This window comes from Convolutriloba macropyga, chromosome 5, assembly GCF_964194025.1.
Source record: "Convolutriloba macropyga chromosome 5, txConMacr16.3, whole genome shotgun sequence".
Taxonomy (NCBI): Eukaryota; Metazoa; Xenacoelomorpha; order Acoela; family Convolutidae; genus Convolutriloba; species Convolutriloba macropyga.
The window spans coordinates 67114558-67126630 of NC_134472.1; the positions used below are offsets into that span (position 1 = coordinate 67114558).

A 12073-nucleotide genomic window follows, 5' to 3' on the forward strand; every position below is an offset into this window, starting at 1 on the left:
GAATGTTTTTCAGAGTTATAACAGCCGATATGTATCCACTCAAAGCAAATAGATAAGCTCACTTGATACTCTTTAGGACACGAACTGGACTTTTGGTTAATGTGGTTAAGCCATAGATCTACAACAAGGAGGCTCGGTAATGTGCGATCGCACAAAAGGTTCCGACCCCGCTCATCCACAATTTTGTTATAATTGTCTACCAAATGAGGAACAGATAGAAAAACCCCAAAATTCAAGTATTTCTCAAAAAAAATTGTAAATGAACGGAAAGGTAGCCACCAAAGAACAAACTCAGTGGCGTAAAAATGATGCATTAGAATGATGCGATATGCCAATATTAAGAAAGCGAGTCAAGACGAACAGCAAAATCAAACAACAACAAACATTAACTAAATCAAAAACTTTATGTCCGTTTTAAAAAACAAAAGTTAACAACGATGTCAAAATAGCGTCAAGTCAAAACTGAACCAAAATATCTTCTAACTCATTAGAAAAGATATGGGACCAGTCCATAGTAAGGCTTGGTAACAATTAGAAAACAAAGAACAAAAACAATAAAGTTAAAAAATGTGCTTATTTTTTTTTAAAAACAAATACTTTCAAAGTAATGAAAACTAATAGAAATCAACTAAAATATCCCATAGGTTCACGATTAACAATGCTTCTATAAAACGGAAATAAAAACTGTGGGTAATCAATTTTTTATGAGGTTACAAAGAACAACAAAGAGACAACCAACACAAAGTCAATTAAAACTTGCCAGAAAACGCTTTTGAAGCCGTAAAGCCATACTTTGGCCCTCAAAAAATGTTTGATTGCACATTCATTGAACACCAATAATGTATTATGAGAACTCTCGTTGTTGAAATTATGTAACAAGTCGACAAACAGATAAAAAGGCAAAATTAAGTAATACTTGTTTTTTTTTCGAAAAAAAAAAATTATTTCCTAAGTCATGAAAGCCGTTAACTACGAAAAAAACTAAATATGATTGTTTCTTCTTTCAAAGAAAACCCTTGAGACTTGCATTATCCGAAATATGTCATATGTCTACAAAAAGAACGTCAAATATGACAAAAATCAAAAATTAATTTACTTTTTCGTGAAAAACCCGTGTCGAAGCCAGTAAAGTCATAACGAATGATTTGAAAACATTAGGTTTTATGACACAAAACATTTTGACGCTTTCCCGCGACACCAAAATTGTCATATTTGGCTGGTAATAAACGAGACTAGGTAACAAACAGACAAAAAATGATCAAAATTGCGAAATTGAGGTGTTTTTTTATTTTGGAAAACAATTATTTTCAAAGTCATGAAAGGCATCAGCTGTCTACTATCATCAGCACACTGGCTCATATATTCTTCCATTAAAAACCAATGAATATGTGGCATTGAACAGGAAATTTCAAACGACTAAAAAGACAAAGTAAAAACGACTGTTCAAACGACAGTTAAAAAAATTCAATTAAATTTTTCGAGAAGTTAGTGTCGAAGCAGTTAAAACCATAATCATTATCTTTAGAGGTTTTAATATTATCAATTTTGCCTTCTTATGGAATTCCAATAATGTCATATGTGAAGTGTCATTAACGCTATAATGTGCCAAAACTAGAAAACGTGAAAAATGGGCAATTACCTAAAAACAAAAAAAATGAAATCTAGTATATCAAAGCCAGAAAACCATGACTTAAGGCGTAAAACCGCAAAAGAGGTTAAATCTCAAATCAGTAGAAAGAAAAAGCATATTTGCTTTGCTGACACTAAGCTACAAGTTGACAAAATTAAGAAAAAATAGGCAAAATTTAATAAACCATTATTTAAAAGTCAAATATTTTTAAATTTCAAAACAACCAAATGCTTCCAAGTAAAAAACTAGATGCAATAATTTGGAGCAACTTATGGAACCAATTGGACCTATCACTATTGAGCTTTGATTTGAAATGCTCTGTTCTTTAATCAATAAAAAAGATCGAATAATTTAGTTTAAAAAAAGGCCGACTGATTACAATGCGAATTATTTTCGGATTGTAAGTCCACGATTGCTCCAAAACTAGCCCTGCAAATGTTGTTCGTCCATTAGGAACACTTATTTATTCAAAATTTATAGATATAGATATTTTGTTAGTTAAAAAAATCAAAGACAAATGCTGTGTTCTTGATAATCAACGAGTAATGTTAGCAAAAAAAACATTAAAGTTTTAATTACAGAGCACTATCAACGGAAGTTGAAGTAAAAATAGCCCCCTTTTGAGTCTACAGAGATTGTGTTAGTCAAGTTTGGGTGAGTAAATCCAGCAAATTTAATCAAAGTGGACTAAAGAAACTGATTGTGCTGTTTTTGATGAAAATTTTGAAATATTTAGCCAGAATTTTTCACAACAAAAATTAAATAAAAATAAACGACAATACTTTTTGTATTTAAAAATAAAATAAACAACACTTTCTTACAAAAACTTAACAAATTTTAGCAACATTGACGATATTTTAGTCAAAAATTCCGGAAAAAAGAATAAAATCAACGGAATTCACTCTATTTTCTCAAAAGTTTAAACCTCGATAAAACTAAATAAAAAAACCAAAACTAAAAAAAATTTTAATTCCAAAATCTACGCTGGACGAGCTTTCTAATGAAACCATTCTCAACTCTGTATGGTGAATATATCAATCGGCTCAAGAGGGGTCGGAACAAAAAATACAAAAAATGAAGACAAAAGAAAAAGTCATTGAAGTTTACGAAAACTATCGAAGCCATAAAAAATCATGAGGCACTCTCTGAAAACAAAATATATGTCCATCAGGCCTCATTTGGACGTATACGGAATCTGTCATGAATGGAAACTTCAAATGGAAATTGACTTGCCTGTAATTGACATTAACAAACAAAAAATTTGCGATAAGATTAAAAACAGCGCTCCATTATTACTCAAAACCTTTTGATTGCAAAAATACACGATAGGACCGATCTTAGGCTTTCCATCGCCGTCCGTCTATTGAGAATATGCAATTACTCCAAGTCATAGCGTAAAGTGTAAGTTGAAACGTTTGTTTTAAAAAACATTTGATGTATTTATTAAAATTGAACAAAAATTGCACTAAAAGTGAACAAAATCAGATAAACTATCAAATGTTCACAAAAACTTTATATCTAGATAATTCAGTCGAAGAAGTCAAATAAACTCTAGATTGGTCATCTTAACCAAGTTCAGCTCAAATTGACAGTGGTGAGCTGAAATCTTGGTCAGCTAAGTTAAACTCAAGCTCGGTTTACATCAAAAACCGGAAAAAAGCACAGAAAACTCAATAAAACTCGCATGCGAAGCCCTTTTATGCTATAAGAAACATATTCGGCCGTAGATAAATGAATTAGAATTTAAAAGCAGCTTTTAAAAAGGCTAACGCCAAAAAAATTGCTCGCGTAGCGACATTTTTTAACATAAACCTTCCAACGTCAGACAAATTGATGGGGGCAACATAAAGCAGAGGGGCTGTAGCATAAATAATTTGTATGTGTTCAAAAAACCGTCCATGGAAGTGTTCAAACCCCCAACCTCTGGCGTAACAAATTGAAGCAATAACCACTCGACAATCAGTGACTTGTGGTAACTTAACTCATTTATGTTCGCAATTCAGCAAGAAAGAATGTTTGGTGGAGCGAAAAATTTGCATAATAAACACTGCCGGTAGAATAACGAAAATGACTAAAAAAATCGTGCAACATATGTCTAAAAAAATAAGTAAAGAAATAAGTTTGTGAAAAAACTGATAAAAAAGAATTAAGTATCTGATTTTATAAAAAAATATGCTACAAACAAAAAAACATTTGAACGAAAAGCAGACGCAACTTTCAGTGTATGGGTGTGGTGGGGCAGGGTGGCGGGCCGGGGTAGGTAGAATTGTGGGTAGGTGTGCGAGTGAGTAGGCGGAGTAGGTAGGAGGGGGGTATTTGCGGGGGGATTAGGCGCGGGGTTAGGTAGATGCGGAGTGGTTGTCGGACGATGGAGTGGTTAGGTGTGGTGGCGGTGAGTGAATAAAGACTTTGAATATTACTAGCAGTTCCTAAATACATTGTATAAGTACGTAAGCTACTGTAACAGTATAATCTCTAAACAGAAGTCTATTATCGAAAAAAGTCAAAATCCAAGTCTTGCACAAACTTGCTTCGGCTAAAAAGAACCCGTATCACATCAATACTCCTCTTCGAGTCATAAAAAGACACACACGTTTAAACTAATTGCCTCAAGCTCACTCTCATTAGAGAGCAATTAATAACATCTACTTTTAAAGCTACGAAATAAGGATGAATGAAATAATAGAAACTCTCTGCAATCGTTACAATTGATCACTTCACCCATTTTCTAAATGTTACGCTTTCCCCTAACTCTTCAATGTTCTCCCCCACCAATATAAACGGAAAACCCTTTTACAAATACTAGAAAACGACTCCAATAATTATTGACTTCTAATAAAGATAATGAATCTTTTCTTTTTGAGCTCCCCAGTTACAGAGCACGGGTCACTGCATAGTAAATGATTATTAAAAAAAGCACGTGCGTCTAGGGGGTACAAATAATATGCATCCAGTAAACTGAGGAGGTGGGGGGTCGGGGCACAAACGGGAAAGATCCAGGACCATTCACCGGTAGTCCTTTTCTAGTCGTAAAAATACAGTTGATTATTTGAGTGGTAAAAATAAAGATAAGGTCAATGTAGCTTCAACTTCGCACATATGATAAGATTTCGTTCTTCTAATTTCCCAACAACTGATGACATTTGGCACATCGAGATATCAACATCATCTTGCAGATTGACAAGTCGAGATCGACTTTTTATCTCACAAGGAATTGTTTTCGTGTTTTGTTCGATTCTAAGTTGCTTTTATAAAAGTAATAGAATGAAAATCGGATCTTTTCCGTTTGTGCCCCCCCCAGCTTAGTGGGCGCATATTATTTGCACCCCCCGACGCACGTGCCATATTTTTACATAATGATTTACTATGGAATCACATGTGCTCTGTAACTGGGTGTGCATAACGTACTGGGGGGCACAAACGGAAAAGATCCTGAAAATCTAACAATATTATATACCACTTATTTCAGTGTTTAAGAAAAGAAATAAAACAGAAAATAACAACAAACTCCCCCCCCCCAACCCGCATTCCCTTCAGCCGTGCCTTCGTTGCTATACTGACAAACCCATAAATTGCGAGATATCCTAAGCAAATTTCAAGTTCCTGGAGCAAAGCAAAATAGATTTGGTATCAACTCTAGACATACATTTCAACAGCCCTGAAACGCTACATTCCGACGCGTTAAAAAGAAGTAAATCAAAGTTGAAGAAAGGAGGAGGGATTTGAATGTTGACGTTTGTGAACTACCGTCTGAACCATTCAACTAAGAACAATTGAAATTTAGATTAGACGCGTCATAAGGGCCTTATCTCTGCACATGTTTGCATTCAATAAATCTTCCTTCGCACGAATTGTACCTGATGATTATGACTGACGGTTGTATGCAGATAACATTTTGGGACTTCAAATGACATAACTGCAATTTGGGAACCTCATAAGAGCCTCAAAGTAAGATTTTTTCATTTCTATACATATAAACAAAATTAAGCGTGATCAGAATGGGGAAAGCATTAGCTTTTTATTCTCTTATTTGATCTGCATTCTTTTTCCTTGATGAAATAGAAGGAAAACACTGGAATTCGTATTTAAGTTTCTCAATTTAAAAATTACCCGAAATATGAATCAAGGTTATGTCAGATTTTATTTTAAAAAATTACAAAATATTTTAGTTATGGGTAATATTTTAGTCAACAATGGAGCTATAACAGTTCAAGACGGGCAAGCTCTCACTCTAAAATATAACTAAACTGTACGCAAACTTCAGTAGCGGTGAAAATTACATTCTAAACCCTTACTAAGTGCTTCCTAACGTTTAAAGAAAAAGTCTTTTTTTTTTTAAAAAAAAAAGTTTAATTGCTTTGCCGAAATACCATTTATAACGGGCGGCAAATTTCACTGCCCAACTTACTGCCAGCATTTGATGCTTTAACGTTCTCTATCCTTTTAGTTTCACACCAATTAGTATTAGGATAAACGGAAACTAAAATGTAAAGGACGTTGTTCTTAAGTTTCACTACTCATTTTTACGTCATCAAGTCAAGAATTTAATACGCTAATTAAAATCATAACTACATACTAAAACCAGATACTGAAGTAAAAACCTGAAAAAACACCGCTGGTTCAAAAACGATTGAAATAGCACCAGTGTAGTACCAATTTAGCATGCCACCAGCATTTAAGCAAAACAAAAAAAAACTAAAAGCTACCCTGAAATGGTGAACTTCACAGTTAGACTCTGTACTGTGCGCTTGCACATAGAGTCCCGACCAGTCAAATGGGAAATTGGTGCTTAAGATTATAAAGGTAGAAGGCAACATTTAGTTTCCAACAATTAGTTTCCAAGAAAAATCAGTTTTGAAAATGCCGCAGCAGATCGTGGTCCCAAAAGATTCCAGATATAGCTTACACGCACAAGGTAAATTTATCTGAAGAAACAGCTGAACCTAGCTGACAGGTACTTGAACGGACCTTAGCGTACCTCAACCACCACCTGAAAGGGGACACAACCTGAAATTTTACCTTAATTATTCTAACCCACTTCAGTGGGGTGAGGAACTACATACTGCAATAGGTTTTTTTTGTACAGTCAATTTTGTCCGATCGATAAAACCATGGTACAGAGTTGTGGGTGGTATCATTAGAAAGCCCATCCAGCATAGAATATGAAAATCAAAGATTTTTTTTGTTTTCGCTTTTTATAGGGAGTTATCGAGGTTTAAAGTTTTGTGAATAGAAGACAAAAATCCGTTGTTTTTTTTTCACATTTTGCGTATTTTGGACAGAGTTTTTGTCAATTTTGCTAAAATTTGATTAATTGTTAACAGTAGTAATATTGATTATATCCTTACAGACTGAGGAGGGTTGCTGAATTGTTCGATCCGGGTTTTTTTGGTTTGAATTTTAGCTAAATTTTTCAAAAGTCACTTTTTTCTTAAAAATTGGACCAAAGATATGCTTTTTAGCCCACTTTCATTAAATTTGCTGAAGTAGACACTGCATTTTAAAATTACGGTCATAATCTTCGTAAAAGATAACATTCAAAAAAAGAACAACTTGTTCTCTCGCTGGCTTTATGTGTCTTCATGAACTATAATTATGAGAGTTTTCTCAAATTTAAATTCGATAATTATACAAATAGCAATTATTATTTTTTATCTATTTCGCCACCATTTAAACAATTGTGCTTTTTTGGCCGCGCAGCAATATCAGTGCTGATATTGATCTCCAGGGATACTCACGGTAAATTTTTTTGAAGATTTTATTGAGCGCGCCTTTTTTAAAAAAATTTCGCATTTACAATTTTTATGTGATTTACTGGCAAGAATATCAAATCAGGGCTCATTTATTGATAGATAATATTTACAAAAATGATGCCCAACAACCATATATTACGGTTTCGGAGTTAAGATTATGGTTTCAATGGCAGTAACCAAATATTTTCGTAAAAGTTTATGGAGTTCTTATGTTTTGCTTTCAATTGTTGTGATTTTGTAGCCCAATGACTTAGTCTTCCCAATCAAAGATCCTATTGGCTTTTAATCACGTATAAGTGAACCTACAGAATGCTTCCAGTTGATATCTAATGTCTATGACTTTGTATTTATTTGTTTTAGGAAAATGTCGGAGCATTTTTAAACTTTGACAATAATTGATCTTATTTCTATCAACTTCTGTTGTAGTTTCAACAAAACCAGGCCCAAAACCATCTCCTGAAATTTATAAATTGATGCCTGTAACTGTTTTATTTTTAACTAAGGGTTTCTTGGTTTTGAATCTACAAGTGTTCAATTTTTTTTAGCATAATCGCACATTTTCTAAGTTCAGTTTGTTTCCTTGACGAATAATCACATTATTGACAAGTGCACAAGGTTGAAATAGGCGTATCTGAATATGTTAATTTTTTGTTGAATAGTTTATGCTTTTGGGCTGAGTTTTTTGCCTATTTTGGTCATTATCTTTGTTGCTGTTCGCCACATACCTGATAATGATAGGTCTCAATTGCTTTTTCAAGACGTATAGCTAAACATTTTTAAAGCTTTTAGTTTATAGCTATTTGTTAAAATGACTTTCAAATTAGATTTTTAAAAAAATTCAACTGTCTTCTTTTTGCTTTCATTTTTGTCACCATGTAACTCAATCTGACTAATAAGAGTCTCTAATATTTTGGTTGAATAAACATTATTTTCTCGGTTGCAAAATATACTTTGACTGATGGCTTCGACCGTTAAGTTCCATCAAAATTTTAACTGTTCAATTTTTACTTCAATTTTCTATACTGTAATTGTTATTTTGTAGTCTCGGGATTAAGACAGATCCAATTGGCTTCCTGAGTTGTTGCAAACTAATCCATCTCTTTTTGTTGAATTCTTATGCCTGTTATGACTTTTGAAATTATTTGTTTTCAAAAACATCTGTGGATTTTTGATCTTCGCCATCTTTTAAATCGTTTTTTGGTTAGTTTATTCCTGACAGCAGTTTTCGCTTCAACGATCTGTTTCTCGGCTTTGTTACTTCTGTCACAACCATATTGCATAAAATGTGATTTTTTAAATATATATTTGTACATTTTAAAGAATTTCCAACTGGCTTGAAAAGATTACGAAACTGAACATTCTTAATGTTTTTAGTGACAAGTGTATGGTTTTAACGGCTTCACTGTCACTTTCAAGCAAAGTTTAATTGAACTTTCTAAATTTTTCAATGTTTGTCCTTCACGTATATAGGATAATGACAGGTCTGAATTGCGTTCTATGGAGATATAGATGAACATCTTAGTGACTTAAGTCAATATCTAAAGATATTGAATACTTGTTTTCAAAAATAGAAACGTATTCTTGAGCTTCGCACCTTTTTGGTCTAGCAGCTTTTTTTGGAATTTTTTACATCTTTTTGGGGACCTGTTACCAAGTCGCAATGAGGTGATATATTTTCTATGAAAGTATAGGTTTGTTTTGATTAGGTTTTATCTGCTGCGAGTTTAATTGTATTATGATTTTTTCAATATCCACATCGAGTTTTGGTCGTAATTAATGTTTCCTATTTGATTTTTATTATAATCGTTTCTAGCATTCCTATTAACAACAAGTTTTATCGGCCCTCTAGTGCGGAATTACTGCATTCCATTAGTGGTTTATTGAACGATATGTATATTTTTAAAAGTTTTCTATCTCTTCATCATTTGGTAGGCACTTAAGTCAAGAATGTGGGTGAGCAGGATCAGAACATTATGTGCGTACGCACATTGGCCAGCCTACTGGTTTACCTTTAAAATTCCCCAAAATAACGGTGTGGTAAAATAAAATGAAGAGGCACCCAGGATTATGCAAAATTTGCTTAAAAACAAAGGAGCTCGATGATGTGCGCTCATCAATTTTAATCAATATCTTTGATACTTAACATTAATTTCAATTTTAACGAAGAATACGAGAGTATGATTCCTTTCTCAATGACCTTAAAAATAATTGAGGGAAAATTACAAGAATAAGACGTATAGAGAACGTAGAGAAATCGGTGAAAGAAGGCTGACAATTCGCGAATATTTTGTAGTCATCATACCAGGCAATTCAAAGAAATAATTAGCAATGTTAACAACTCTTTTTGCCTGTTTATATTTATCTTCAACAATGGCCGTGACTACTCCAAGGAAAAAATATGAAAGACTTAGAAATAACACAGGCTTTTTGCCCTCAAAAATTGTCAAGGAACAATCACAAAGAAAAAAGACCCTCCCTAATAACTTCCTTCTTTAACTGTAAAAATCGACATTGAAAGGCGCCACAAAGCATAAGTATTCAACCTCTAGCAATTCAAGCTCTCAAAAACAAAACAAAACAAAACAAAAAAGGTTTGATTCAAAACAAAAAAAAAACAGCGAACAGTTAATTATAATACAAAATATTCTCTTCTTTCGTTTACTTTATTATCTCATTATATAAATTCCATATTTACGCCAAAAAAGTATAGTTGATAACAACCGAATATAGGTATATATTTCATAACATTAGTACATGTTTTCATATCCTTTTCCTGCTAAAATTATCCGCCATTTACTTCATTTTCATACCATTAAATACACAATTTTTACCTTTTGGTACTTTTGCTCATGATGCGCTTTTTAAGCTTAGCTGGGAATGTTCATACAATGATTCGATACCCCTCAAGGTTGCATTAATAAGATTTAATTTCCTCTATTTCAGTTCAACCTATGCTCTTACAAATTCTCGCCCTTTGATTCTATTTTGTAATTAAATTTTCAACTGTTGTCATCAATAGAGCCGAAATGTTGTGTTCTACCTTATAATTGAACACTTTATAATTTCACGTTCATTGTTACCGTTATACTTCATTCATATGAGATACAATTGCGTTTTTCCTTTCTTAAATTGTCCAATTCAACTTCAAAAAGAGACTCATATACAAACAATTGATCAGAATAAATAAAACACTGTTTTGTTCTGTCTTTAATGACAACAACGTACACACTAGGCCATCAAAATAATAGAAAACGGTGATTGTTCAATTTTTTATGGTTCTTTTATTTAATTCCAAAAACTGTAAACACGAACCAACTTTTGCTTTAAACTGATTTAATTTGATTCGATATTCGGTAACCCAAAAGTTGTGAGATTCCGACGGCCCCTCGCTAAGCTGACAAAAAATTCCCTGGTTATTTGATTATCTTGCACTTACTGTAGACAACTTTACCACCCCTCAAATTACAGCAATTAGTCCAAATAATTTGAAGCTCTCTGCTATTCGTGAAAAATTTGACAGCTTCGGTTGAATTCAGAAGATTGTTAATATTTTTGTTCACAAAAATAAAAAGACATGCATGAAGTCAAATTGTAACAGCCGTATCAGTTAACAATAGCTGTCACAAGTGATTTCACAATTATTTATCTTATTCTGTTTAGAACAGTCACCTCCAACCTCAACAAACAACTCAAGTGAGTCGATGCATTTGTCAACCTGTGCTATTTTTCAACTAAATTTATCTATTAACTTTTTAACTCAAAAAGCAAAATATGAAAAAGGGTTGTTATTATATCGTTGTCTCGTGGAAACGGCGCACTGAAATTTCTTAAAGCCTCGCCGGCTGCCGAGTTGCTCGCATACAACAGGCGGGAAGCTCTTCAATTGTAACTTGTAAGAAAGGGGTTCTAACATAAATTTTTTTGCTTTGAAGGATGGAAATAAAGTTCGCTATAGACCATTTATTGCTCCAAATTTCTTTTAAATGATAGAAAATGTAGATGCCAGTTCAGAATTTGTTACTATTGCAGAATGCGTTACTATTGCAATGACTAAAATAAGAGTTTATTGTAATTGACCGATCATAAGCGTTGAAAAAGTAACGATAAAAAGGACAAATTATTAGGAAAAAAATTATTCGGACGTAAATAACACGGCCACATTTTGATTATTCCGCATTATTGTTCCAACCCTCAGATTTACTTGGGTGTTACACACACTATGCTATCCGGGCTTTATTTCGGTCAATTTTGGCCTGTCAATATCTTTTGCGGAGAGGTACATAAGCAATAACATATTCAAAGCTCTCCAGAAACTGAAGCAATCTTTAACCATATTTTTTTTAAAAATTGTTCATTTCTCGGGAAAGATTTGAAGCATAAAATTTTTGATATTTTTCACTTTTTAGACCCTGTCATGCTTCGTCTAGCAGAATAAAAAAATCTCTAGAATGACAGGAATTTACCAAATTTTCAGTTAACAAACTGTTCTAACAATTTAAAGATTTTTCCCTGTTTTCCATTCAAAACTTTTTTCATCAGATAAAGTAATTATAATCCAAAAAAGAATTTTTTTTCAATTGCATGAGTTTTTGACTGGGTCCAATTGAGGATACATCCGATATATCAGTAGCAGTTTTTGGGATACGTTTAGTTATTTACTTTACTGAAAGAAAAATTAGTTCAATTTGAA

The 12073-nt window shown here is 33.0% G+C and overlaps 2 protein-coding genes across 4 annotated transcripts in view; both read left to right on the forward strand.

Moving 5' to 3' along the window:
• Nucleotides 1-12073, forward strand: part of LOC142339577 (medium-chain specific acyl-CoA dehydrogenase, mitochondrial-like) — a 350806-nt gene that overhangs the window by 72430 nt on the left and 266303 nt on the right. The window lies entirely within an intron of this gene.
• Nucleotides 5398-12073, forward strand: part of LOC142339565 (uncharacterized) — a 32728-nt gene continuing 26052 nt past the window's right edge. The window contains exons 1-2 of one of the 3 annotated variants that reach the window (XM_075389704.1): nucleotides 5399-5578; nucleotides 11044-11076. In XM_075389704.1, coding sequence (XP_075245819.1) covers nucleotide 11076 — 1 coding nt within the window. In that variant the 5' untranslated portion in view covers nucleotides 5399-5578; nucleotides 11044-11075. Of the gene's footprint in view, nucleotides 5579-9880; nucleotides 11077-12073 lie in introns of those variants that run through there. The other 2 variants (XM_075389705.1, XM_075389703.1) reach the window with 2 other exon arrangements.